At 41.0% G+C, this 26,886-nt stretch overlaps 1 protein-coding gene across 4 annotated transcripts in view; it reads left to right on the top strand.

The window, feature by feature from the left end:
- Positions 1 to 26,886, top strand: part of sgip1b (SH3GL interacting endocytic adaptor 1b) — a 150,132-nt gene that overhangs the window by 32,287 nt on the left and 90,959 nt on the right. For 2 of the 4 annotated variants that reach the window (XM_087240569.1, XM_087240567.1), the window contains exons 6-13: positions 3,370 to 3,548; positions 3,641 to 3,652; positions 5,080 to 5,091; positions 6,129 to 6,153; positions 6,261 to 6,336; positions 6,432 to 6,496; positions 6,660 to 6,740; positions 26,260 to 26,334. In XM_087240569.1, coding sequence (XP_087096695.1) covers positions 3,370 to 3,548; positions 3,641 to 3,652; positions 5,080 to 5,091; positions 6,129 to 6,153; positions 6,261 to 6,336; positions 6,432 to 6,496; positions 6,660 to 6,740; positions 26,260 to 26,334 — 525 coding nt within the window. The remainder of the gene's footprint in view (positions 1 to 3,369; positions 3,549 to 3,640; positions 3,653 to 5,079; positions 5,092 to 6,128; positions 6,154 to 6,260; positions 6,337 to 6,431; positions 6,497 to 6,659; positions 6,741 to 26,259; positions 26,335 to 26,886) is intronic. The other 2 variants (XM_087240568.1, XM_087240570.1) reach the window with 2 other exon arrangements.

The raw sequence follows: 26,886 nt of genomic DNA, 5'->3' as shown, positions 1-26,886 counted from the left end.
CATGAATATAAAAAGCACTGTAAAGTTTAAGGTGTCATGAACTGAGAAAGCATATTTTTTCTTGAGCTTTTGATATACAGTTGGTAAAGAGCCAGACTATTTCATTACTAATGCGTCTTTGCTAAGTTAAACCGCAATTATAGCTATAGCTATAAACTTTGAAAACTATTATCGGTGGAGCGCATTATTTCAGGTAGACAATTATATTGCAACCCCAAATCGGAAAAGGTTGGGACTGAATGGAAAACACAAATAAAAAAGAAAGTAGTGATTTCCAAATTTATTTTGACTTGTATTTCATTGTAGATGATAACATACATAATTTTATGTCAGTCAGACCAGTAACAGATTCCAAAACAATTAGTGATAAGGGTAATTTAGGGCTAGTAATCAGGTAAATTGGGGAAATGATGTGATTTGAAACAGGTGATGTTAACAGGTAATTGTAATTATGATTTGCTACAAAAGCAGCATTCAAGAAACGTCTAGTCCTTTAGGAGTAAACATTGGCAGGGGATCGCCAGTTTGCCAAAAAATATGTGAGAAAATTATTTAAATGTCTTAAAGCAATGTTACTCAAAGAAAGACATTTGGATATTATATCTTCAACAGTGCATAATATAATTAAAAGATTCAAGGTATCTGGAGAATTTTCAGTGCGTAAAAGACAAGGCCGCAAGTCTGAGCTGAACAACCGTTCAGGCGGCACAGCATCCAGAATCGTCATTCACCTATAAGTGGTATCACCACATGGGCTCAGGTCTACGTTGGCAAACGTTTATCAATTACCACAATAGGTAGTTACAATCCACAAATTCCAGTTAAAACTGTACTCTTGTAACAAGCCTGGGTTGTGACCACTCTCGTGCAGCTGGGCCAGCGTCTTTGTTTGGTAGCGTTGGTAGGTGGCCATAGCGTGCTGGGTGGAAGCAGCCTGGCCCGGGGCTATGTAGGCTCTGGCTCCGAGAGAGAGGCAGATAACCTGCACGCTTTTAACAGGAGACAAGGTTAAACCCACCAGGAAGAGGCACCACGCGGACCTGCAATGGCACACTCAATTTGGGGAATTGCCTGCTACCCCCTGGCTGCTTCGCCATCAAGGCCGGTGAGGGCGGAGGTACACACAGATCGGGCAGAGAAAGGTGCCCTCCAAGACTGCATGAGCCTGCTGTGCACTTCCGGGAAGAAGGGGATGGGAGGCTTAGAAGGTCTTGCCTTTTTTACATCCTCCACAATACACCCATCTAGTCAGTCCATCCGTGGGCTTGGGCATAAACCATCTCCAGGCCCACGATCAAAGCAGCCCGGGAACGCACGGTTATCATGTCTGCTTCTAGATCTGATGCCGAGCTAGCTGCCCCGGAGGGAGGGAGCGGGTTTGAATCTTCATCAGACAATGACAGCCCTTCCTCCGATGGACGCAGCGATGGACTTCTGATCCTCGGTGTCATTAAGTGAGTGGATGACCATCTGAGGACAGAGGGCTTCTCTCATTCGAAGCTTGGATGAAGCGTGTGGAGGAGCTAGAGGTCCCCGAGCCTGAGGGAGCTGAATTTACTCCCACAGTGACTCTCAAATCTGCCCGAGTGCCAACCGCGGAGCAAGGGACAACTGGGGTTGTTGGCCCTTATGCAAGAGTGAGCTGTGATCTTAACCTCGCAACAAACATGCCACTGCAGTGATGGTATGCACTGCCTGCGAGCTCCGTATCAACATGCTGGACCCCCAGACATGAAACGCAGTGCTCGTGCCTATCATCCAAGGACAGGAAACCAACACATCCAGAAACTAACGGTCAGAGCGTTGCCTTGAAAAAGACGCACTGAACAACTCTGTTGCTCTTTAGGAAATTTGCAACAATACGAACTGCTCTGGAGGACCGGACCCAAAGAACATCAGGCAGGGGAGAAACCCAGCTAGACCATCTGCCACTACGTATTGCACACTCTGGACTGGGAGAAGCAGACCACTTTTTTGTACTCTCTCTCTGTCGTAACAGTCGTAGAAACCCTCATATGACTCTCTCAGAAGGTTTGTCAAAGGATCTGAAAGCGAAATGGGTGCTTCAGCTTGGCATGTGCAGTGTTTTATACAAGGTTAATTGTAAGTGACGCCAGCTGTGCATGCTGACGCTGCCAACTCATAGGCATTTCATTGGCTTGTTTTTGTACTCCTTCAGATGATTGGATTTTGACGAAATCCCTATAGTAGAAGTTTCCACATAGCATTAAAGTACCCCTCTTGAAGGGGAACTACAGCTCTTAAGTTGTAGTTGCAACTGTACAAGTGCGTACAAACAAGATTGCAGTGCAGTTTGCTAATGTTCGTTGGAATAATGGATTTGGTAAACACTAAATCATAAAACTGTAATTGTAACGACAGAAAGTGTGACCTTAGTTGGGTAACAATGTTTTTCAAAAACGCACCCAAGAAGGGTTATGCAATTATAGCTGTGGGTGTTTACTTTCAAGCCCTCAGGGCATTCCAGCCTTAAAAATCACTAGAACACAGTCTCAAAACCAATGTAGAAAAAGCTTTTGAAGTTTTTAAAAGTAAATCCACACAAACTTCATAAGCAGACCTTAGATGACAGAATAAAATAAAAATTAAAAACCTGTTTAAAGATTACTCATTTAAATGAAGGCAGGACAAATTAAAATTAAATATTACATTCTTTCCAAAAAGAGAACTAATTCTGAGCTGCCTAGTTGGAGCCAATTGGTTTGTTTTGTCCACATGTAGAGAAGACATATTTTTCTGTTGTGGAGAGCACAAATCTACTTTGTATGTACTTGTAAAGGATGATAAAAACAGCCCCATTGATAGTGTTTGTATTATAGTGTAACACGTGCTGCAGAATCTTCATGATTGATTTCTATTTTTAATTAACTGATTTTCTTTATCTTTGCCATGATGACAGTACATAACATTTACATACAAGTATTCAACTTAAAATGCAATTTAAATGCTTAACTAGGTTAATTATGTTAACTAGACATGTTAAGGTAATTAGGCAAGTCATTGTATAAAAATGGTTTGTTCTGTAGACATGCAGAACAAAAAGATTTATTAATAGGGGTTATTAATACTGACTTTGCTTTTATTTCAGACAAAATAAAACAAATAAGACTTACTAAAGAAGAAAAAAACTATTATTAGGAAATACTGTTAAAAAAACCCTGCTGTTAAACATAATTTGGGAAATATCTGAAAAAGAAAATCACAGGAGGGCCAATAATTTTGACTTTAACTGTATAGGGTAACAGGCATTTAGTTCATAATATGCTGAAAGCATACGCCCTGTATCAAAAGAGCAGAGTAGAGAAAGAGAATAAAGGGGATTCTTGAATTAACCTTAACAAGACCCACCAGCTCCAAAAGTCAAGACATTCTTCTCCTCCAGCGAGTCAGAAGGAGAAGAGGAGCATGGGAAGAAATTTAAGATCAAGATCAAGCCATTGACAGCAAATAGTGGAAACTGCACAGTTTCTGCAATGAATGAGCTGAAGGCCTCAGTGGGGACACTGGCCATATCTCCTTCTCCTTTGGTTAGTATCACAGTTTTCCCTATCACTGCAGACACAAAAATCACACTCAATTACTGAGATGATTTCCTCTGCTCTTTTCTTTTCACACACAGAGAAAGAGTCCGGTAAGCAAATGCATTCACACTTTAAAGATACAGTTAGAATTGTGCAACATGATTCACATGCATGGGTTTATCTTAGTTTAGTTTACCAGAGCTCCCAGAATCATAACAGTAAATGGTGAATCTCTCTAAAGTGCTGTACTGGTGGGGTAAAATTTCAACAGATGTAATGTAACCATGCAGCGCATGAACTACAATAATTAGTTGTGGTATAAGAATTGTTGAATCTCAATTCATGTTAGTAAGTTAACGAACCTTATTGTAAAGTTTGACAACAGTTTTCTGTTTTAACAAAATTACTTTAGAATAACATAATCTTTAATAAATTTAGCAAAATTTCTGAAAAATCATTCTGAATTGGTGCTTATACATATTACTCACTATAATTATCATCACTGAAAACTGTTGATACATTGTGGAATCTGTTACATTTATTGAGCTTTTCAAATCTTTTGTAACATGATAAATGTTTCCAAGTCACTTTTTATCATTAAATGCATTGTCACAAAGTAAAAAGACTCTTTTTTAAATCTTACTGACACCTTTTGAAACTTCTGAACTGCAGTGTATTATTACATTCTCCAGTTGTCATTGTATTTTACTATTATACACTTGTACCATTTAAAATTTTTGTTTTAGTTTTTTTTGTTATTTAGAGTATTTAAATAGTAGTAAATTTTATTAGTATCATTATGAATCAGAACTGTATTTGTGGTGTGTAAATAGAGCTATAATTAAATAAAAATACTGAAAGAACATTAGTTTTTAAATGGAAATTATTTAATTTACATCATTTAATCATTAACTCTATGTACATATACATTCATGCATTTTGCAAATGCTTTTATTCTAAGCAACTTGCAGTACATTACATTCAAGTTATACATGTCAATGAACATGCTGTTGCTGGTACCACAATCAACAGAAATGCATTCATAATGCATTTCAGCTTTTATTTAACTTTAAACTGGTAGCTCATCCCAAAATAAAACATTTCCGCTAATTTACTCAGGCCATCCAAGATGTATGTGACCTTTTTTCTTTATCATTATAGAAGATTTTTAACTGGTTTTATAAATTCAAGTTAATGTCTACTAATACTTTATGAAAGTAAAACTAAAACATAGTGTATGCAGGCAGAACAAGATGTTTACAAGTACAGTTTAGTTGAATATTGTGTGTTCAATGAAAGCATCAGATCAGAATAATATGGATGTTTGCATACGCTCTGGTATTCAGATCTCCAGTGAAGTAAAGTCACAAATGTTTTGTGCATTGTTAATTACATTGTTTTTGAGTGCACTGGATGATGAAAGATCTAGCACAGACAGATTTTCCCCTTCTGAATGTATTTTTGTTGTTGTTGTTGTTGTTAATAGTGCTCCGTTCTCTGACTAGGTCTATTCTTTCTCCTTTTTTGCTGATCTCAGAGGCGAAGTCCAGTAAGTATAGTTCTTACTGAAATACTCCAGTTAAAAGTGTTTCACTGAATCTTTCATTCTGTTGTTGTGTTACTGCTGTACTAGCCTGTACTAACAGATTACTTATATGCTCATGGATCAATCTAAACAAATCATTAGATTCTTGATATCATCTGCACCTTCAGCATGTTGGATGTGAATGTCAGCTGGAATTTGGCATGTGGACTCTGTTTTCCATTAGCTGAAGACATTTGTCACTCATCAGTTGTGTCAGGGAGGCTAATGAAGAACTACTGAAAATCAATGCCGTCGTGCCAACTCTTTCATGATTTGGTGTAAGGCTGGGCAGTATGACAATATGTGTTGCAGTGGTAGAATGTTTGTATGGGTGGTCACAAATCTGAGTATATCTCTGTTTTTGGTTGTGGTTCATTTAGTCGGAATGTACTTTTTTGTTTTTTTGTTTTTTTAGTCATGTTGCCCACCTATTGCCTGGACTATCAAAGGTTTTGGGTCAGTGAGAAATAATTCATTAGTTAGTTTTTTTATTAGTTTGCTCATTATTATTATTAATTTAGAAGGATTTAAACATTTTATTCAGCAATAATAAATAAAGCAAAAGTTACATTTAAAGACATTTTGTAAGAAAGAATGTTTTTTGTACAAACAATTAATATTTTAAAATGATGTCAAGTAACACTGAAGGCAGTAATGAGGCTGAAAATTCAGCTTTGGCACAATTTTCTAAATATATTACAGTGGGAAACAGTTAATGAATTGTTAGTAAATTGTTTCACAATAACACTGGTTTACTGTATTTTAGTCTTAAGCAAACGAGACAAAAACATTATAAAAAATCTTACTGAACCTAAACCTTTGAATAGAAATGAAAGAAAACCTATTTTTTGTATGTGCTATAGAAAAACAGTACATTTGTAAACATTAAAGCAAAAGATTTTCTTTTCCATTGTGTCATCATGTTAATATTAATGTAATTTAGCATTTTTTTTTAAATGTATTTGTTTTTTCTATTTCTTCTTTCGTGACCTTCGTCACAGTGCCCAGTGAAACGGAACCTGTCAAGTGAGTGTTTATTGTAAAAGACTGACATTTTATGTATTGCGATATCACTCTAGCGCATAGATCATAATAATCACTTTTTACTGAATAGTCTTCTTTGTGTTTTTCAGGTGAAGAGATAGCCAGACCAAGACGATCTACTCCAACACCCACTACAACCATAGGGCCTAGTTCGGACCCAACCAGGTTAGTGTGTCATCATTTTACATTATATAACAATACAACAACTTCACTGCCTAAATGTTTTAATTTTGTTCTTTTTTTTCTGGTTGATGTAATAGAGAAACCTCAACAGCATTCTTTGGCCCACCATTTGAGACCAAATTTGAAGCACATAACTCTGAAGGTAAATCAATCATCTTTGGAAAGTTGAATTGGTGCTTTGTTAGTTGTGGTTGACGGTGAATTATATCAGAAGTTTAATAATACATACACGTCTGATTTAGCAAATAATTGTGTAAATTGAGGATTATATTGATGAATGTTTTTTTTATTGCTATTAATGGTAGTGTTCGCGGTTGAGACCGAACTCTGGTGTCAGTCCACTACTCTCTCCACCTGTGTTCTGAGCAGATCTCTGCCTACTGGAGGTACTGAACTGCACTCATTCAGAGATATAATACACATTATATAAAAAGCACACTGCTGACAAAAAAAATTAGCCTCATGACATGATGCCAGAAGTTATCTGTTGCTACTGGTAAAAGTTTGATACGTAAAGTCAAAAAAAAAAAGTATTAATCCAAAAGTATTTAGAGGATCTAGTTCTATATTAGCCAAAATGCTGTTAATATAACATTAATATCTGTTTTCCCTTAAAAGTGGTTTAACATGGTTAAATATTACATTATACTACAGTAAATTGATCTACTTATATACTGATCTCTACTTATAAGCTATTTATTCAAAGAATTTTTTTCTGACAAATATATAATTGCTATTATTATTATATAATCTATATATGATTATATGGTCTATATTATAATTTTTTCTTCAAACATACATAGATTCAAAGAAAACCACAAGTCAAGAGGGAGATTGCAAAGAATCAGCTTTTGCTTTAAGCTGAACTGACTGAGTATCTAACATTTAAATATCTACTATTCAAAAATACACAAACAAATGTAAAATACAGTAAACACCCTAAATCTGTTGAAACGCTTCGATCTGATGGTGGCTGAGTTTGCAGCTGGATATTATTAAGAGATCGCTGACATGAACAGTAAACAGCTCCACCAAAGACCGCCTGAAACTCAAATGCAAGTTTATTTTACAGTCTATGACAGAAACAACATTGAGCTTTGCTAGGATCCTGTATGGGCATGCGTCCGTTATAAATCACTCAGTACATTAATTTGGACAACTATGCAGATGTATTAAACAGTTCACACAATAATACACAAAGATAGACTTTCACTTCACACATAGTTTGTGAATGAACAGACTTACGTGTTGCCAGCTAGTTGCAGACGTGATCATGAGGCTGTGTTTGCGAGTTTGAAATAATCAATTGTAACATGAAATTAGCTCATTTTATGAATATTAATAATCAACAATAACGGTTTATTCTTAATTATTAATATTCCGGCTTAAGCTTCAGTCAGTTTGGTCAAACAAACATATGATTGTAAATGATCATGCTCGCGCGACGGAGCGGATTCCCAGATTATGAATATTAATTATCAACAATAACGAATTATTATTAATCATTAATATTCCGGATCAATTTATTGTTAATTTGACCAAACAAACACAAGCAGAGCCGCCGCTCTTCCTAGCGGACACGGTAATCTATTCATTTAGAAAAAGGGAATTTAATTGCTACTTCTTGTGAAGTAGATTAATCATTCAAAAGTTTAAACAACTTATAATAGCAAGGCAGGGGAATCTGTATTTCAGTGACATTTTCTCGTAAGGCAAACAATACAATTCATTTGATTATAATGGAATTTATTGACTAGTCAGACGTAACGAACAAACAAACGCACAAACATACATTAAACACAAAACAAAGGTAAACCACGTGAAATATCGGGTCTATAGAACGTGTAACAGCAAATAGAAATAGTAAAGCTAGAAAATATAGATTTCAGATAAAAGAGTGACAAAACTTTCAGTTCCACACGCACCATTACGGACCACCAAGGTTATAAAAAACACCTTTTTGATAAAAGGGGCATAGCTTAATCGCATAACTAAAATCACCTGGTTTTTCATGTCTGGCGGTCTCTCTTATGCGTCTCTCTTCCGTCGTGATGAAACTACTCTTGATGTCCTTTGATGCGTGGAGTTTGTAATGCAGTTCGGACGAACACGATCGCAAACTTTAAACTGAATTTACTTTGCCGGAAAAATAAAGAAAGCGTGGCGGGAAAAAGTCCATGCGGCTTAGAAAGCCACGTGTGGCCCGAGGGCCACCGTCAATGATGTTCCTTTTTGGGACGTTCTCTTTCTGCCCAGATGTTTGGGGGGAAGTGTGCTTATACCTGCGGGTCACGTGACAACCCGTACAGCATTCTAACCAATGATTTCAGGGGAAAGTTTGCGCGCGAACCTTCCTTTGTCTCTGGGCTGCTCGTATGCAAATTTGAGCGTCCGCCTAAAGCATGCGGACAGGCATTTAATACAGGGCTTTAAAGAATAAAGCAATGCGAGTTATGGTCTCGATCTATGCATCATGTGTTGTAAAATGTCAGCAGAAACCCATCGGTACCAAACATGGGGGGGTTGAAAGTACATCAACATAATTTTTCATATCCTTACAATATTTATGCTTTACAAAGGCCTAAATGGAACATGCATACAGGTTATAAGAGATGTTACACAGGTAAGAAAAGTCAGAAATGAGATACAAAGTTTACAAAACATAACACATTGGTTTTGTGCTGGTTCTGGATTTGATGAGTTCATTTTCTTTCTTATCTTATCTGTCATGTTCTTTTGAAGTAGGCAGAGAGTGGTTCTGTGAAGTCTCCCAGACTTGTTAACATGTCACCACGGATTACTAAGCCAGACTTTTCGTCGCCAAGTGATTTTATTGTCCTGGCGATTCACCCAGATTGTTTTCTGGAATGTTAAAGGGCCATGAAACCCCCTCGTTTCAGCAGGGTGTTTTCACACCTCTTCTTTGGAAAAAGTCAGAAAAGTGGGCGTGTCCAGCTCTGTTTAGGGGGGAGTGTCGGAGGAACTAAAGTGGGAGGGTGTGGGAGTGTCGATTTGGGCACGCGCGAGTTTCAGAGTCAAAATACACACACACACACACACACACATACATACAGGAGAATGTGATGGTGTTTAACCTACATGGACATCTGTAGTCGAATTATTAGCCAAATTATTAAATGGTGGACTTTAACTGCAGTTTGGCTCTTTCATTCAGGGAATTCATTCATGCCCCTCGCGACACACGAGATATTTGATTCGAGGAGCTGCTGTAAGCGTGTATTTTTCATGCAATGTTTTATACCGCACGGCGAATGAGAGAAAAAAACCCTCCGCATTTCCCAGAAACTTAGATGCACACGACAGGTAGTGTCAGAAAGCCGCGCGTGTTATTCCGGTCACTAAATGCGGTAAAAACCCTACACGAGGTTAAAGTTTGGTTGTGGTGCTAACGTGTTTACACTCTGTGCAATAGTTTGTTAGATACGAACAAACTGAATAAACAAAGAGCACTGGTCGCTCACTTACCAAATCTGTAGAGACAGGACAATCACCAGCAAATAGAGCCGCGTCTTTATGAAGAGAATACTACAAACGATTCCAGATCCCAGCATTTGCAGATGAGAACAGCTCTCAGGTAAACAATAATCCTCCTTAGACACGTAATTGTTGTCGCGCGTCGCGTACACTGTAATCCACACGTGAGTCTGAGCTCTCACAGAGAGAAAATGAAAACGAAACTTAACTGCAGCAAACTATAAAAGCAACACTTCACGCTTGTTTTGCCAACACAACGTGGCGTCTCTGTCCTGAAAACACGGTGATAGTAATGAATATTAATGAAGTTGCACAATAGAGTGCGCTGATTGGTTTGACCCAAGCCTTACTCATGCATTAATGCAACGCACTGTAAGACGTAATAAGACACACTCTGGCACAGACGCCCAGTCTGCACGCTGGAATACACACTATTATGTCATGACCGTGACGCAGCTTCAAAAATTCGTTTCAAACAGGAAGTACGAATTTGCTTGAAATAACGCAAAAACAACCAATTTACACTTTTTAGTGAAATATAGGTGTCCTAATAGTGTTTTTAGCAGTGTGGGACACATATACGACTGTCAACAGCTCAAAAAATGTGTTTTGGTGTTTCGTGACCCTTTAAATGGAATGTTTATCTCCAGAATGCTGGTTACAATATGTTACAGTCCCCCTCTTCCCAAACAACGTGGTTCGGAGAAAACCCGGTTGGTTGGGATCTCACTTAACTTGTTGGTTGGGCAGGAAGTGAGGGCCCCTCGATGTCCGTTCCTGAGTCAGCTGGACGGAGTTTCATTTCAATCAACGTGGGTGCAGCTCCTTGGCGTTCCTTTCCTTTCCCATCTTTCTGCTGAAAGGCTCGTGGGAGTACGGCGGTGCACTTGTTCACTGGTGCTTGCATCTTATTGAATGGCGAGGCCCTTGTTAATGTGTGCTTCCCTGTTGTCGGGAGGCACGGAGTGGTAGTTGTTCTGCAGTTTTCCAGAGATGAGTGATAGAGGAGTATAGTTGTGAGGTTGCAGTGGTCTTCTGGTGAGACTGAGGTACAGGATCGTGGCTGTATCCTTTGTAGGAAAGGAAGAGAGAGAGAGAGAGAGAGAGAGAGAGAGAGAGAGAGAGAGGGAACAGGGGAGAGAGTAGGTGGTGTCTGTGAAGACTGTGCTTGGCTGGGCATTCCACTGTGACACCGGTTGCAGGGTCTCTTCCCCTTTTCCTGGCTTGTGGCCCAGTGTTTGTTACTCTGGTTGTGATACGTAGGTTTGAGGGTTGGCTGCTATGCAGCTGAGCGTATACAACCAGGAGTCTTTGCCCTTCCTGTGTGATGTTGGTAGTGCAGGGTGGGTGCCTCTGTTCAAGTTGTTTACATCATCAGAAGATATGCCATGGTCTGGGCTGTGTCGTCGGTGCTGAGAGACACTCTACCCATTTGGTGTACTGGCATATGAGTTCAAGGGGAAGAGAAAGCGAAGGAGAGAAAAACACACACACAAAAAAAAAATTGTTGCTCCTTGTGAGCCCATGGAAGTATCCCGCCCGATCCATCTGGGTGTCTGATCATGAGAGGATGGTTTCTCTGTTGCTGTGGTGCTAGGTGAATCAGCGCCCTGGGCATGTTTTGCTGTGTGCAGGGTCAGTACATTAGCATTACCCCCCTCTGGCTCTGATGCAGCACGAACTGTGGTGTCGTGGGGTCTTCAGGGACAACCCAAAAAGGATTCACACGCACCTGTTTTTTAAGATGTAGGAGGTGTTGAGTGACATCTGTGTTGAAGCTGAGGTCAGACAGAAGGATCGGGTGGTAGGTGGGGTGAGTGGCGGAAAACAAGCAAAACAAGAGACAAAGTAAAAGTAAAAATAAAACTGGTCTGACATGAGGAGTCAGACGCCTACGTGATCGCAATGTCGTTTGTCGACATTTGTCGGGCTGGTGAGATTGGATGTGGCAACTGTGTTCTGTTAGGCAGGGTTGTTGGCTGCCGGTTACAGCTACCAGATCTCTGGTTTTGGTTGGGTGGTGACCATGGTCCACCGTGTGATGCACCTTCTTGGTAAGGGCATCGGTCCAGTCATTCAGGTCCTTGTCAGTGCCTGAAAGTTTGAATTGTTCTTATCTTTTTTCTGTAGACGACCATGATGTGGTTGTCAGTGTTGTGGTTGCCTACTTGGGAAAAAGAAAAAGTGTTGATGTTTCACGGGCTTGTGGTGGGCAGTTCTGAAGCCTTTTGTTTCCACCCTGGGTGGTGGAACGTGAAACAGAGTCTAGCAAGTTGGAGTCTGCAGCTAAGTGCACTCTGATGTCATGGGCTGCTGTGCTTTGAAGGGTTACAATGGTGGCTGCCATTTCTGCATACTGCGGTGGTTGTGGGAGCATCCATCGACACAGGTTGTGGGCATACCTTGGCACGCATTCTCATCCCAGTACTTGGAGTACTTGAATGCCAGGTGGGCAGAGGTGGCTGGGGTCCATGCTCTACGGTATTGCCAATAGTCTGTCAGTTGTACAGTCTTGGTAAACAGCTAGGCTGTTGTCCAGCGTGGGTTTGTGGCTTAAGGTGTAACGCGGGTCAATACAGTGGCCCTGGGGGGCCATCGGCCGCATGGCCGTACTGGCGTTAGCCTTTATGCCATCCCGGATGTGCTGACTGTTCAGTAACATGACAGGTTGGTGGCAGGTGTCTATGATGGCTTCTGTGCTCCAAAGAAGTTGGAGAATAGTTGTTGAAATGGCACCCACCGTCTTAGTATTTGCCTTCTGGCGCAAGGAGTGTCTTACTTGCATATGCCCAGACGTTGTCTCAATTCAGTCGTGGCCAGCTGTTGCCCTTCCGTCAAACAGAAGGACGGCCCTTTTTGACAGTGTGGTCACAGGTCGAGAAATCTTTGAACAGTTCTTAATGACGTGTCTGGAATAGTTGCACCCACTTAGGGAGCCGCTCAGTTCGGAGACCTTGCTAGGCGGTAGTCTTTGCGCTAGCCACAGTCACTAGATGAGGTTGCCTCTAACATAAGCATCGGGATATGCTTTGTTCAGGAGGGTGTTGCTTTCGGCTGGTGAGTTGGCCTAGCCGACGGGGCACCTCATGATCGTTTAGTGTCTGTTGTTCAAGGTGAAAGCTAGCTTATGCTGATCATTTGGATGTACAGGTATCGTCCAGAAGTCGGGGACCACATCAAGCGTTGAGGAGATGGTTGGTCCTTGAATTCTGGGCACTTCCTGTTCCAGTGGTGTTATTGGGCTTCGTGACGATGGCATTTGCTGATCTAGCTTTCTATGGTCGGGCACCCTTTGACCCTGGGCTTGAGGACAGGCCAGATGGGTGCCGATCAGGTTTTGTTGCATAGCCCGATGTCCTTTTTCCAGCATGGAGTTGGATATTTCCATGTGAAGGTCAGTCGGACTTGCAGTCTAAAGAGTCTTTAGTGAGGGCACCGTTGTAGTCATACAGGATGTGCTGACGTTTGTCGGTTGACATCATCCTGCGTGGCCTCAGCATGTCTGTTCTGTTGAGGAAAGTGCCCTGTCTTCATCCGTGTTAGTGATGGGGTGACAAGTGGCTGGGCACACGGCAAGAAGTTAGTCCTCAGTGAGCTCACTTCTGCCTACCTGTTATTTGTTTACTGGTAAGACAGACGTGAGTGTGAGGAGCTTGAATGGAACAGTATAGTCTGTGTTTTCTAATCTCCCCTCTGGTGTCGTTGCATGTAGGGTGAGGCCACTAATTGGCCCTAGAGTTCAAAGTCTCTGAACTCGTAGCTGACCAATCGTCCCAGTAGGTAGTCTTTGGGGATTTTTATGTCAGTTGCCATGCAGCTATTACACAAGACACATACTGTTTATGAGGACAGTTCAATTTAGGGTATGGCTTCCAGGTTGAGGCCCAGTTTTATGCCTTCTGTTGTTGGTTGGAAGAAAACCCAATGTATGGTTTAGAGTTCGGCCTTTCGTATGGAGAGCCATATAGAGCACCTGTTTGTATAGGCTGGCACCACAGAGTCTTGTTTGAGGATGACAGAGCAGGCCTCTGGCATGGTCTGGCCTGAGTGGGGCTTCTTGAGGGTGACAGCCATCGTTGTTGGCTGAGAGAAGTGTGGGTGCCTATCACCGGTCGTTAAAGGTGTCTATATATATGTCTGAAGTTGTATCAGGCTATTAGCTCTGATGTAAACCTCGGGCGGCGGGGCCGTGAGAGTTAGGACGGGATGGGTCAACCATCCGCCGTTCCGATTCAAGTTCAATGTGCAAATGCTGTTGGCAGTTGTCATGTGTGAGAGTTCAGCATTTGGACAGTAGTGTGTATGCTTGTTAGTTGAACACAGGTCTGGGGGTGTGTTCAGGCGAATTGTCGCACCGTGCGAGGCTGATGGCTGCTGGGTTGTCTGCTCACAGTGCAAGTACAGTGTCATTCACAGTCCGGTTATTCAACATTAAGCCCTTTGAGGCCTGGGGCAGCAAGCGTTGGGGTTGCTAGCTGGTTTGAAGGCTGCAGAGTAGCAACCTTGACCCCGTCTATGTTGTTGAATTTGGGTTCTCGCGGGTTCCAGCAGTTTCCCGCGACCTCGGTGACCTGACAGTCTGTTGGGGTTGACCTGACGGCTGTGAGAGAGTTCTCGCACTTGGGCCCAGATTTTAAAGGGGTTCAAAGTTCGAAAGAGGTTCCCACATATGCAGCAGATTTTTTTTTTTTTTTTTTACCATTCAGCAGCAGGTATGTGCCCATTGGCGACGGGTACACGGGGTGCACTGCAGTCATGGGGACAGTAGTTACTTGAATGGGAGCAATGTATGTGAGTTGAACCTCAGTTTTGCTGTAGGATTTGCACCATCAGCCTGCCTGGTTGGCATTTAAGTGTTCGTTTTAGTCTCTGAGCTCTTGCTTTGAGTTACTCAAACAGGAGAGATGACATTATTGTGAGGTCTGCTCCCGTGCTGACGCGCGTTTTTCATCTTTCTTTCATCTCCACGGTCACAGCCAAGTAGCGCGTTGTTGCCACACCATTTTGGTCAGGTTCCCCAAGAGTTGAAGTGCAGGGGCCTGAGCAGTTGTTTGTACGCAGGTGTGGCTGGTTGGTGGGCTGTGGCTCAGGAGGTAAACAGACAACCAGACCAGTGTTTTCTGGTGCCTGTGGTTGCAAGCATGGTGGCACTGGCTGCTTCTTGGGGGAAGCGTGATGCTGCAGTTAGATACACAGTCTTTAGCTTGTGTTGGACTCGCAGTACTCTGCGGGGATGGAGCAGAAAGCAGGTGTTCAGGGGGGTAAATGGTTTTGGACCCCCCTCTAGTCATAAGGAATCTGGCTTGACTTCCTGTAGGGCCCCTTCAAGCTTTTTGCAGTTCTGCTGCTCATGACGCCACTGTGTCGTTGTGGTGTCAGGTTTTCACCTTTGGCTTTCTCTGGCGTGTAACTAGCTGGATGCTGGTTGCTTGAGCTCCTAGCTACTGCAGGTTGTTCATTCCTTGGTTGCTGTTAGGCTCCTTTTGGGCTGCTTGTGGTAAGTGGCTTGTCCCAGTGTGTCTCTGAGCATCCTGTCTGGTGTTGGGACATGCGCCTTCCTGGCGGTGCTGTCCTCTGCTGGCGGAGAAAGGCTTTAACTCACTGTTTGGAAGTCTTGCGGCTGGGAAACAGTAACGTGCCTTTTAAAGTCAGCTCCGGATGAGATTCTGAGACAGGGTAGCTCGTAGGTGTTTGATAGTCTTTCAAAGCAATCTTTGTTTTGAACAGATTTTATGAGCTAAACTCTGCCGCTGTTGGGTGGTCAGGGCGTGGGGGCAGGGGATTGCCCGTTTGCGGACTCACCACAGAAAGCAGGCTTTTGAGAGAGAGAGGATCTGGAAGGTGAACTCCTCCTCCATCCGTGGCTTATTTCCTGTCTCGAAGTAGGGTTGGTGTAGTCGACTGCAGTATGCTTGTGAGGTCTCTTGGCTGTTCTGAGACCCATGGCGACAATCAGTCCTTACTCTGACACGGGGTCTGGTAAAACACTCTAGTAAGAGCTCTTGCATCGGCTCGTAATCTGCTTTGATGGCACGGCGCTGTTGATTCAGGAAACTTCTTGCCTCACGGCTCGAAGTAATTCTTAGCAGATACAGTTTGTCACAGAGAGTGGCACTTGGCCTCTGTGTAAAAGTGTAAAAGTCAATGTCTTAAAATTAGGAGTGCGTGTCGTCGCCTTCAGCAAGGTTTGGGGTGAAAGTTGGCATTTCCCTGGCCAGCTGGTTCAAAGTCTTTGGCTGACAGATGGTGTCTGTCGTGGGGGACCCCTTTGGAGGGAGTCCTGGCCCTGTGTTGCTGATGGGCGTTGCTGGAATGCTGGCTGGCGGGGCGGTATGAGTTGGATTCACCCCCCTCTGCTGGTCTATCCAGTCTTTGTCTTTGGGCTGAGTGCGGCACTTCCCCTTTCGGATAGTCACATGGGTTGTAGAAATGTGACAGTTCTGGGTGAACTCTGGTAGGTTCATGCTTAAGTCTCTTTGTTGGGTTCCGTGTTGGAATTTTGCTCGGGCCCTCAGCCGTTGACTTTAGAGGCTTTGACCCGAGCTTCACTGTCTTTAGTTCTGCTCTTTACAATAGTGTTTCAGCTTGTAGCTTTACACTCAGTTCATCTTTGGCTTTCTCCTCTCGTCGCTCCTTGTGTGCGTTGTCCGCTTGTAGCTCCATCGGGCCGCGTGTAGTCCGTCCATTTGCTCCAGAAGTTCGGCGTCCTTTTCCCTCGTCGTCTTGCAGGCGTCCTGGGCTCGATGCTCCAGCTGGTTGAGACCCTTTCCTATAGGTCTGGCCGGTGCAAGGGTGAGGTGTGTCAGGGCCCTGGAGAGTTGAGTCTGGGCTTGGCTGTCATGGCTCCGGGCTAGGTCGTTCGCCCTCAGCGGATTAATGCAGACGTCCAGCTGTTCTCTGCTTGGCCGCTGCAGCTCCATGGCGTCGTTGGGCAGGAGGTTGTGGGTTAAGCACTTAACCAGGCCTCCAGTTGGTCCCAGTGAGCAGCGGGCTGGGCGCACTTGACATGCTGGTCTGTTGGGTGAGACAGAGATCACAAGGGAGAGAGAGAGAGACCCACATGGCCAAATCGCGTGGATGTTAGCATTGTGCTATATTATTAGTCTGACAGGGTTGTCAGCTAGGGGGTATGTGCCGGCTAGACGTTGGTCCTTCTAAGGATCCACTGGGGGCCGGACAATTCGGATGTCGAATTTGGGTGGCTAGATAACAGTTGATATCTACGTACTGGCCTCAAGGCTTTTAGTCATGCGCCAGGCTGTGCAAATTATCAATCAATTATTTAAATCACCCTGGTGGTTCTCAATAGCGTGGTCTCTGAGCAGGTCAAAGTAAATAAAAATAATTAAGTAAATAAAAATAACAGTAACCCCAAAAAAAAACAAAAATGAATAATACTAACGATAAGTTAGACAAAAAGGCACCTCGCTCGGATGAACGAGTGTACAGGGAAAGAAAAATGAAAGAAAATACTAATATGGATATCAGTAAATATGAATAAAAATAAAACTGAAAGACAGACAAGGATGAGAAACGAGGGAGAGAGAGATAGAGAGAGAGAGAGAGAATAGCAAAACATATGGGCATGTCTAAAATGTTCGTTTTATAGTCCTGTAGTGGGCTAGGTTTAGACTAGGTTTTACTTGCTATTTACACTTGGTGGTGAGTGAAAGGCAATCAGATGAAGGTCGCAAGAGCGTGCTATCTGGCTAGACTTTCCCCAACTCCTACTGCAGTCGCTATCAGATCACTTGCCTATAATGTAACTCGGTTGTGAACTCACACAGCGTAGGCTTTTAGCACAATACGTAGCACTCAAGAAAGTCACTGACCGCCTGGCATGATTCAAAATTGTGTTTTGCCTGATGATTCCGGTGCCGCACTAGGCCTGTAGAATGAGGTGGCCAATCTCACTCAGGCGGGCACGTGTGTGGAACCATGACAGGGTAATTAACCAAGATTGATCGTATGCCAGTTGACACGGACGGTGCTTCTTGGAGTACGATTGCTGATGCCACTGTGATCCACACAAGCCGGAGAGACAAAACGCCAAGGTATCTAACGCATCCTTCAGCAGGGGTCAGTTATGTCAGACAGATGAACCCAATCTTTTGATCTGCAACCTGAATAACCTGTACGCTTAACCACACAAGCACAGAGGACTCGGGTCCGGATACGGGCAGTACTATGGATCTACTATTCTGGGCGAGCCAGTTGGAGTAGGCATCTTAGTATGCTGTAGTATCTGATGGATAGAGAAGGTTATCACCCTGTGATGGAGGGAGGCTAAAGGAAAATTAAATCGGCATAAAAGAATCTAAAAGAATAATCATAATAATCCCCTATAGGTAAAAGCAGTACAGGACGGCTTAGAAAAAGTAGAAAGAGTGCCTTAGTATTCAGGGGCATCTACAAACATTAATGGGTTAGCCCAACATGTTTTTATCAGATGTGGGATCTATAGATTAATAGCTTCTGAATTTAGCTTCAGACTAATATTTGCCCTTATATAGTAATGCTTTCCCTATAACCTAAGAGGTGAGGGAATAAATAAGGCATGAGGAAAAGATGGAGTAAAAAAAAAAATCAAAAGGGAAGAAAAAATTATGCCTATTAATGATAATAATAGAGAAATTAAAGGCTATTCCCCAAATAGCTAAACCAACAAAATTAAAATTAAACATGACCTAAGTTTAGAATAGATTATTGGGAACTTGATTAAAAATCAAGTAATAACAAAATAAACTGGACAACGGTATTAAAATGAAAAAGACAGAAGGCAGAAAATTAATAAAAAAAATTGAAAGTAACAAAATAATTCATAATACCAAAAGAAATAAAAACAGACCAATAATCTATACTTAGGTAACTAAACTATTGTTTGGATAAAATGATAACAGGGAAAATAAAATGCTTAATCGAAATTAAAACAAATTAACTCCAAACTGTTTGACCATTTCAGACCACTTGAGACACAATGGTGGGCGGAACTGATGTGAGAAGAGCAGGAGGAGACAGGGGGAGATGTTTCCGAATTGCACTTCACATTCGGTTAGCCTTGTGCTAAAGTTTGTTAATATTACAAAATGTGAAGGGTTGGTTTGCTTAAGCATTGGCTGGCGTTAGCCGCTTGCAAGTTGTTACGCTTCGCATCCGGTTAGCCTTGTGCTAACAGTTTGGTAATGTTAAGACGCGAAGGGTTAGTTTACTTAAGGCTAGTCGTTAGAAGCTAGCGAGTTGTTTTGCCCTGTGATGTAAGCCGCGTCACACACTCTGCCTCCTGAAGGTGGATCTTATGCTTTGGGGTGGTGACTACGTCATTCACGCATGCGTGCGCGCGCACGGGTTACGTGTACGAGGAGTCAATGAGCGCTCGAAGAGCCGATTTATGAATGGGAGGAGTTCTCATTCATAACTTGGTATGCGGCTGACTTCACGAAGGCAAAGCGCGAACCACTAAGATTCGCACAAGCGGTCATTATATCTTGTTGCCGTAACATTGATAATAATATTCGACCATTACAATTAGACAAACAAACATAAAATGCGAGACGTCTCTCGAGGCGGTGCACGTTTGTACACAGATTTGGTCCGGACGAACATAACTGAAATATGGGAATTCACATCCATATCAGATTTCGGTACCATTTAAGACACGCTTATGATTCTGAGAATTCCTTTCGTCAGAAAGCGGTTAACAGGCAAGCTTGCAGCTCCCAAATACATTAATTTAGAACCGTCCAGCAGTTCTGAAATTAATTTCGCACGGCGGCGAAGCAAAGAGGTTAAACGTTAGGCAGCTAATCTAACAGTTTGAAACCACGGGAGAAATAGGCTAGAGGTTTTCTAGCTATAAAGGCCTTTTAAACGGACAGGTTTGGGGTTTCCAAACTGTCCCACAAGCGCTGAGGGAGGTGTATTTTCCTCCGACAGGCACACTAATATATTTAAATGATTTGCGGAACGTGCGCCTCAGCAAAATCGATTTAAAATATATATGAACTGCAGTTTAAATTGTTACACTCTACACGGGCAGCTCTCTGCTGTGTTTAGTGAACAGAATGGCTGAAAGAGGCTTTTCGTCCTCCCAGTTTTGAAGAAAGGAAATGCTTCTCGCGGTCCTTTTTTTTTTTTCTCTATAGCGCGCTTCATAAATCCAATGAATTGGAAAGTTTGTTCCACAGAAAATGTTTGGAAAACTGCCTGCATTCTCCACCAATATATGTAACATGAAATTAGCTCATTTTATGAATATTAATAATCAACAATAACGGTTTATTCTTAATTATTAATATTCCGGCTTAAGCTTCAGTCAGTTTGGTCAAACAAACATATGATTGTAAATGATCATGCTCGCGCGACCGAGCGGATTCCCAGATTATGAATATTAATTATCAACAATAACGAATTATTATTAATCATTAATATTCCGGATCAATTTATTGTTAATTTGACCAAACAAACACAAGCAGAGCCGCCGCTCTTCCGAGCGGACACGGTAATCTATTCATTTAGAAAAAGGGAATTTAATTGCTACTTCTTGTGAAGTAGATTAATCATTCAAAAGTTTAAACAACTTATAATAGCAAGGCAGGGGAATCTGTATTTCAGTGACATTTTCTCGTAAGGCAAACAATACAATTCATTTGATTATAATGGAATTTATTGACTAGTCAGACGTAACGAACAAACAAACGCACAAACATACATTAAACACAAAACAAAGGTAAACCACGTGAAATATCGGGTCTATAGAACGTGTAACAGCAAATAGAAATAGTAAAGCTAGAAAATATAGATTTCAGATAAAAGAGTGACAAAACTTTCAGTTCCACACGCACCATTACGGACCACCAAGGTTATAAAAAACACCTTTTTGATAAAAGGGGCACAGCTTAATCGCATAACTAAAATCACCTGGTTTTTCATGTCTGGCGGTCTCTCTTATGCGTCTCTCTTCCGTCGTGATGAAACTACTCTTGATGTCCTTTGATGCGTGGAGTTTGTAACGCAGTTCGGACGAACACGATCGCAAACTTTAAACTGAATTTACTTTGCCGGAAAAATAAAGAAAGCGGAAAAAGTCCATGCGGCTTAGAAAGCCACGTGTGGCCCGAGGGCCACCGTTAATGATGTTCCTTTTTGGGACGTTCTCTTTCTGCCCAGATGTTTGGGGGGAAGTGTGCTTATACCTGCGGGTCACGTGACAACCCGTACAGCATTCTGACCAATGATTTCAGGGGAAAGTTTGCGCGCGAACCTTCCTTTGTCTCTGGGCTGCTCGTATGCAAATTTGAGCGTCCGCCTAAAGCATGCGGACAGGCATTTAATACAGGGCTTTAAAGAATAAAACAATGCGAGTTATGGTCTCGATCTATGCATCATGTGTTGTAGAATGTCAGCAGAAACCCATCGGTACCAAACATGGGGGGGTTGAAAGTACATCAACATAATTTTTCATATCCTTACAATATTTATGCTTTACAAAGGCCTAAATGGAACATGCATACAGGTTATAAGAGATGTTACACAGGTAAGAAAAGTCAGAAATGAGATACAAAGTTTACAAAACATAACACTTTGGTTTTGTGCTGGTTCTGGATTTGATGAGTTCATTTTCTTTCTTATCTTATCTGTCATGTTCTTTTGAAGTAGGCAGAGAGTGGTTCTGTGAAGTCTCCCAGACTTGTTAACATGTCACCACGGATTACTAAGCCAGACTTTTCGTCGCCAAGTGATTTTATTGTCCTGGCGATTCACCCAGATTGTTTTCTGGAATGTTAAATGGAATGTTTATCTCCAGAATGCAGGTTACAATATGTTACACAATCACAGAACTGGAGAAAGTGCAGTACTTCGTTTATTTCAATTTAGCATATTAATAATGAAATCCAAAAATCATAGTATTATATTGAGAGTTTATTTTTAAGATTTCTTATCTCGTGACCCACCTTTAGTGTGCTGTGCTGGCTTCCCCCTGGTGGAAATTGAAAACCCCTGTTTTAAAATGCCAACATTTTTGCTACATTTACAAAGCACATTACTCTTGCACTCTTTGCCAGGTGTGTTCTATTGAATCATTAGAAATGTCTTGTTTGGTAAAGATTGTTTGGTTTGAGAAATATGAAAGTGTTTTGGTTGCCAAACATTCAGTGCATCACTGAGTTTTTTTTTTTACTTTTTGTGGCCAAGGAACACTTGGTCAAGCTAAATAACCATGGTCAAGCATAGACAATTTGTGCTCCTAGAATTTTGCATTTTCCTACATCATACTTAAAAATAATGTCTTGTAAGGGTGTCAAAATTAATTGATTCTTCGGTGCACTGCGATACAGACGGACAGTTTGGTATCTGTTCAGCAATAGATCATAACCGATTATTATGTATTCACGTCATTTATCAAATATGCACTATGTTGCGGTACAATACTTTGGTCAAGAGAGGTCAGTTGGAGAAATTAAAACGCAGAAACTGCACAATTTACTGCATGCGTTTGCTGGGCAGTCATTCACTGACACTGAAGTTACAGCAGATGCCCCTATAACACTGCTGTGGAGAAAATTAAAGTAAACTCAATTTTTCTCTCTCTCTCTCTCTCACTGTGAACCTTTGACCTGCTGGCATGACGTTTCCTCTCCTCCGCAAGTAAGAATTCAGAAGAATTAGTTGATGAGAGAGGAAGGACTAATACAGTGGTTTGGAAGTGGTTCAGCTTTTTAAGTTCCCATAAACTTATAGTTTCGGTGCTCTGCAAATTATGTGGGGGAGTGATGCAGACTAGCATTGGGGACACATCAAATCTGTTCCACCCGATAGAACAGTGGTCGGGAACCTATGGCAAAACCCACTATGCAGCTTTTGCTGCAAAGTACAAGCTGAATGAAAACTGAAAGAAGGTGTGCTAGGAGCTCCAGCATAAACTGCAAACCTTTCACAAATTTCAAATAAGTTGTGTATGCTATGTACGGCAAATAAACTGTTCACAGCAGTGCTGGATCTTGCTCTGGGAAATATCAAATATTCGTGTTTTGCGTAACTTGTGCGTGGTGAATACCTGCGTGTTTGTTTATGTGAGAGAGAGACTGTGAATGAGTCCGAGTGAAAAACAGCTAGCAAAGCTGTGTGAAGTGTTGCTAGAAGTTGCTGACTGATTCCAGCCCAAAAACAACCACTCAATCAAAACTGCCCAAATGGGCGGGAAACTGCCCAATCTGGCAGCAATGGTGGAGTGCATTGTGTACGTGCGCACACACAAATGTATTCACTTTTGTCTTATCAGCTTTCTTACGTTTCCAATCACTTTCATTGATTGGTGATTATTGTTTCAGGCGCAGTGAGCTGCAAAAATAAATAAAGACATAATGGACTACTAAATAACGTTTGTATTTTCAAATATGCCAGAGGCAGTCAAGCTTACATACACATTTTTTTAAACCAGAGTAAATCGGATAATGAGCCTGATCAAGAGAAGATGAAACTGCGCCCTCTGTGTAGGATTTAAATCAAACTTCGCTTATCAACACGTGCATATACACCTATAAATTACTTTCATATAAACCTATACTATGTTCAAACATGTATGAAACTTGCGCATATACATATAAAGTTGATGCATACATACTCCCACATATATATATAAACTTGATTCTTGCAAGTGTGTTATTTAAAATAATATGAAATATTAGTCTATATAAATAGACTATGTAAAATATATAAGAATGATTTTATGTTAGACCTTTTAATTTGATTAGGTAATTACATACACAAATATAAATAGACAGATATATCACTTAAAGGACGTTCAAGATGAAAAGCAACCACAACTATGAATATACTCATTTGTTCGTGAAGGCTAAATACAAATAAAAATTTAACATTATTTTTTTGTACATTTTAATGTTTTTAAAAAAAGTTATAAGAGCCTACAGTTGTTATAGACTTTGCAAAAAAAAACAAAAAAAAAAAAACATATAGTAACCAAGTAACCATTAATATAAGCCTGAATAATTAGACATATAAATGTTGATTTCAATAGTTTATTAATCATTTATTAACTCATTCCGAATGAATGAATTCCTAAAAACCCTTAACTACTCTTATATACTAACAGTTTGTAAATAATTTGATACTTAATTTAGTAATGAAAAATAAATCATTAACAGAGTATGAAAATACAATTATTAACCACATTATATAGGTGCTTATAAGTCAAGAATAGAGCATTTGTAGCTGCAGTTATAAACTGCTTACTAACACTTATTAATGTAGATTTAATGCTTAACAGATAACGAGTTCACTATTTGCTAATGCTTAATAAATTATTTAAAGTGTGTAGTTATTATAAAGTGTTACCATAACATCTTAGAAATAGCCTTCATTAGTGGGGTTCCCACATATTTTGTGCTGAAAACATACTTCAACAATTATGTTCCCCATCAGGTCGGGAACTGCAATGCTGTGTTGGACAACACTTTGGGGTATTGCTAGATAACCAATCACTCTTAAAAAAAATAAAAATAAGAAGAAAATGGGCCAAAAAAATGCCTATGTGTAGGTCGTACACAGCTGTATAAAGCCACCCGTTGCTGAGAGCAGGGCAGACTTTTGCTTCAGAAGCCTAACGCGACCGAATAGATATTGTTTGCTGAGCTGAATCCAGAGATATCAAGCTTCATGTATCCAGTGCGAGTGATGACACAGACAGTGGCAGTGATTCTTCTGTCCCTGTCTTATAAAAGACAGATTTACCCTTAGAGAGCAACATGCCCGGCCATGCTGCTTCTGCCCTGCACCATGGATTTAGACCACAAGACCACTGGCCCTGATGCATGAGGACAGTTCTCCAGACTTGATGCACGAGTTCTGCACGATAGCTGACTATGCTCTTATGAATGACGTCTGCCTTCCATACCTGGGGAAGATGGTGGCCACATAGTGTTCCAGAAATGCTGCTCTTGGCTTAATCTGGTAGATATGCTCCACGTCGACAAAGCCCGATTTCTTGGTATGGCCAAATTACAGGAAGGCCTATTCTGCAACATTGTTGGGGACTTTACCCAGAAGTCCTTAGCAGTAAAAAAACAGCCGAGCGCAACGGGGCAGGTCATCTTTCTGGGGGGGACAGAAAACTGCTGAATGGAAAATGGAGCCTCCACCCCGGTGTGGTCCAGCTGTTATGAACGTGCTTTAGAGAAGCTCAGGTCATCCTGTTTGCTTCTCGAATGCCAGTTCATTGACATGTGCTTTATTTTCGTACCAGGAATTTAGGCCACTATACTTTTGGCTATGACAGGAGGCTCTGTTATATACCCAAGATATCTACCACACACTTTTCAGACCAGGTAGTGTACCTGCAAGCACTGCCTGTGGAGGAGGCAGGGCAAGCCCCAATTAATTTCTGTGTCCTGTTGTGATCCATATTCAGGTAAGTAAGGGCCTGGAGTTTTAAGGCCATGACAAGGTCCAGCTGCTTTGGTGCTTTCCATACACTCCCCCATGTAGCATTGAATTTCCTGACCTGATTGGGTAATGTCCAGGTTACGCAATTTTAAGTTTCAAAAATTGTGAGGCACCACACTGCCGTTATGATGCACTTTTTATGTTGCTAGGCAATGACTGAATTAGCTGTGTATTGTGCGAGTGTTGCTGTTGAAATTGGTTTAATTTTAATATTTAAGCATTTTGTGAAATTCAAGATTTGTAAAGTCATACAGCTCCGGATAACTTAAAGCAGAGCATTGCTTCCATTTAATTGTAGAATGAAACAGATGCGACTGACAAAATGCACTTTTTCTTTTAAAGGTGGCTTTTTTTTTCAACTGCAAGAGTATAGCACGCAAGGACAAAAATGCGAGGCGCAGCAGGCGGTTAAAATGGCCCACAGGGCACGCAAGCAGCACACAAAAGCTTGTGGCCGTTAGTAAATCATTTAAAAAAGGCGCCTCAATTCAAAAAGTGTGATCGGCCCCTTAAATCTCATTTTTTCAGCTTATTGATGCACTCAATAACAACAGTTTTACTTTGTTAATAACACTTGCATGATCATTTAAGAAAAAAACATTTTATTTAAGAATAGTTTTTAAAATGTTATGCGCTTTAAAAAGTGAGTGTCATTACATTTCAAATAAAAGATGCAATGCCTGATCTGGTTTTATTTTCTTATTGTGCTTGCTTGCGGGCATAAGCGACAATAAAGATTTTTTTCCCCTAAAACTAAGTATTGCCTTTAAAATTTGAATATAATTAAGAGTTGTGCTTATATTTAAAAAATGATTTTTAAGCCATATTGACAGCCACTGTCTGATTTCTTTCAGTTGTTATAATAATAATATTTTATTTTTTTAAATAATGCTCTATTCAGTAAGGAGGTAATTTTTTCTTCTAAATGTGTCCTGTCATCTGCCCTTTTAGCTCCACCACCTCTTCCTCCAAAGAACATTCCTGGTACTCCACCTGGACGAAGTTCCAGCTCAGTTGAATCCTCTGGTATGTACTGACAGTTTCAGTTAAATGCATAGTTTAAATTTTTTGAAAGAATTTGGTTATTATTTAAAATTGTCTACCACATTAACATCTAACTTTTTGTTCTGTTTCCAATTTTATCTTGTTTATGTTTGTTTTAGGACACTGTGAAACATTTTTTTATTTTCGATTTCTATTTGTTTTTTAAGTTTAAATAAGTTTTTTTTAATAATAAAAAGTTAAGACAATATTTCACTAAGTGTGTTTTTTGTGCTAGTGGCTATACTGGTTTTGGCCTGTCGTGGACCACCAGTAGGTAACGGCAAGTCACTTATTAAATAAGTAATTCAGTTATTTATTCAACTGATTTGTTCAAGTGGCTGATTCATTAAGGTACAAAGTGTATCCACTGCTTATTTAAAAACAGATTCTTTCAGAAATTCAACATCACTGTGTATTGCTCACAAATGCAGAATGGCTTTGTTTGGAACTCTTGGCTTTGTTTTATAAATGAAGCAAATAGAGACAATAATTCATTTAAACAATAACTTACTTTATTTACTTATTTTACAGTAT

The sequence above is a fragment of the Danio rerio genome, chromosome 2 (assembly GCF_052040795.2).
Source record: "Danio rerio strain M-AB ecotype USA chromosome 2, GRCz13ab, whole genome shotgun sequence".
NCBI classification, from domain to species: Eukaryota; Metazoa; Chordata; class Actinopteri; order Cypriniformes; family Danionidae; genus Danio; species Danio rerio.
The sequence above is the reverse complement of the archived record's forward strand: the minus strand, read 5'-3'. Positions and strand labels throughout refer to the sequence as shown.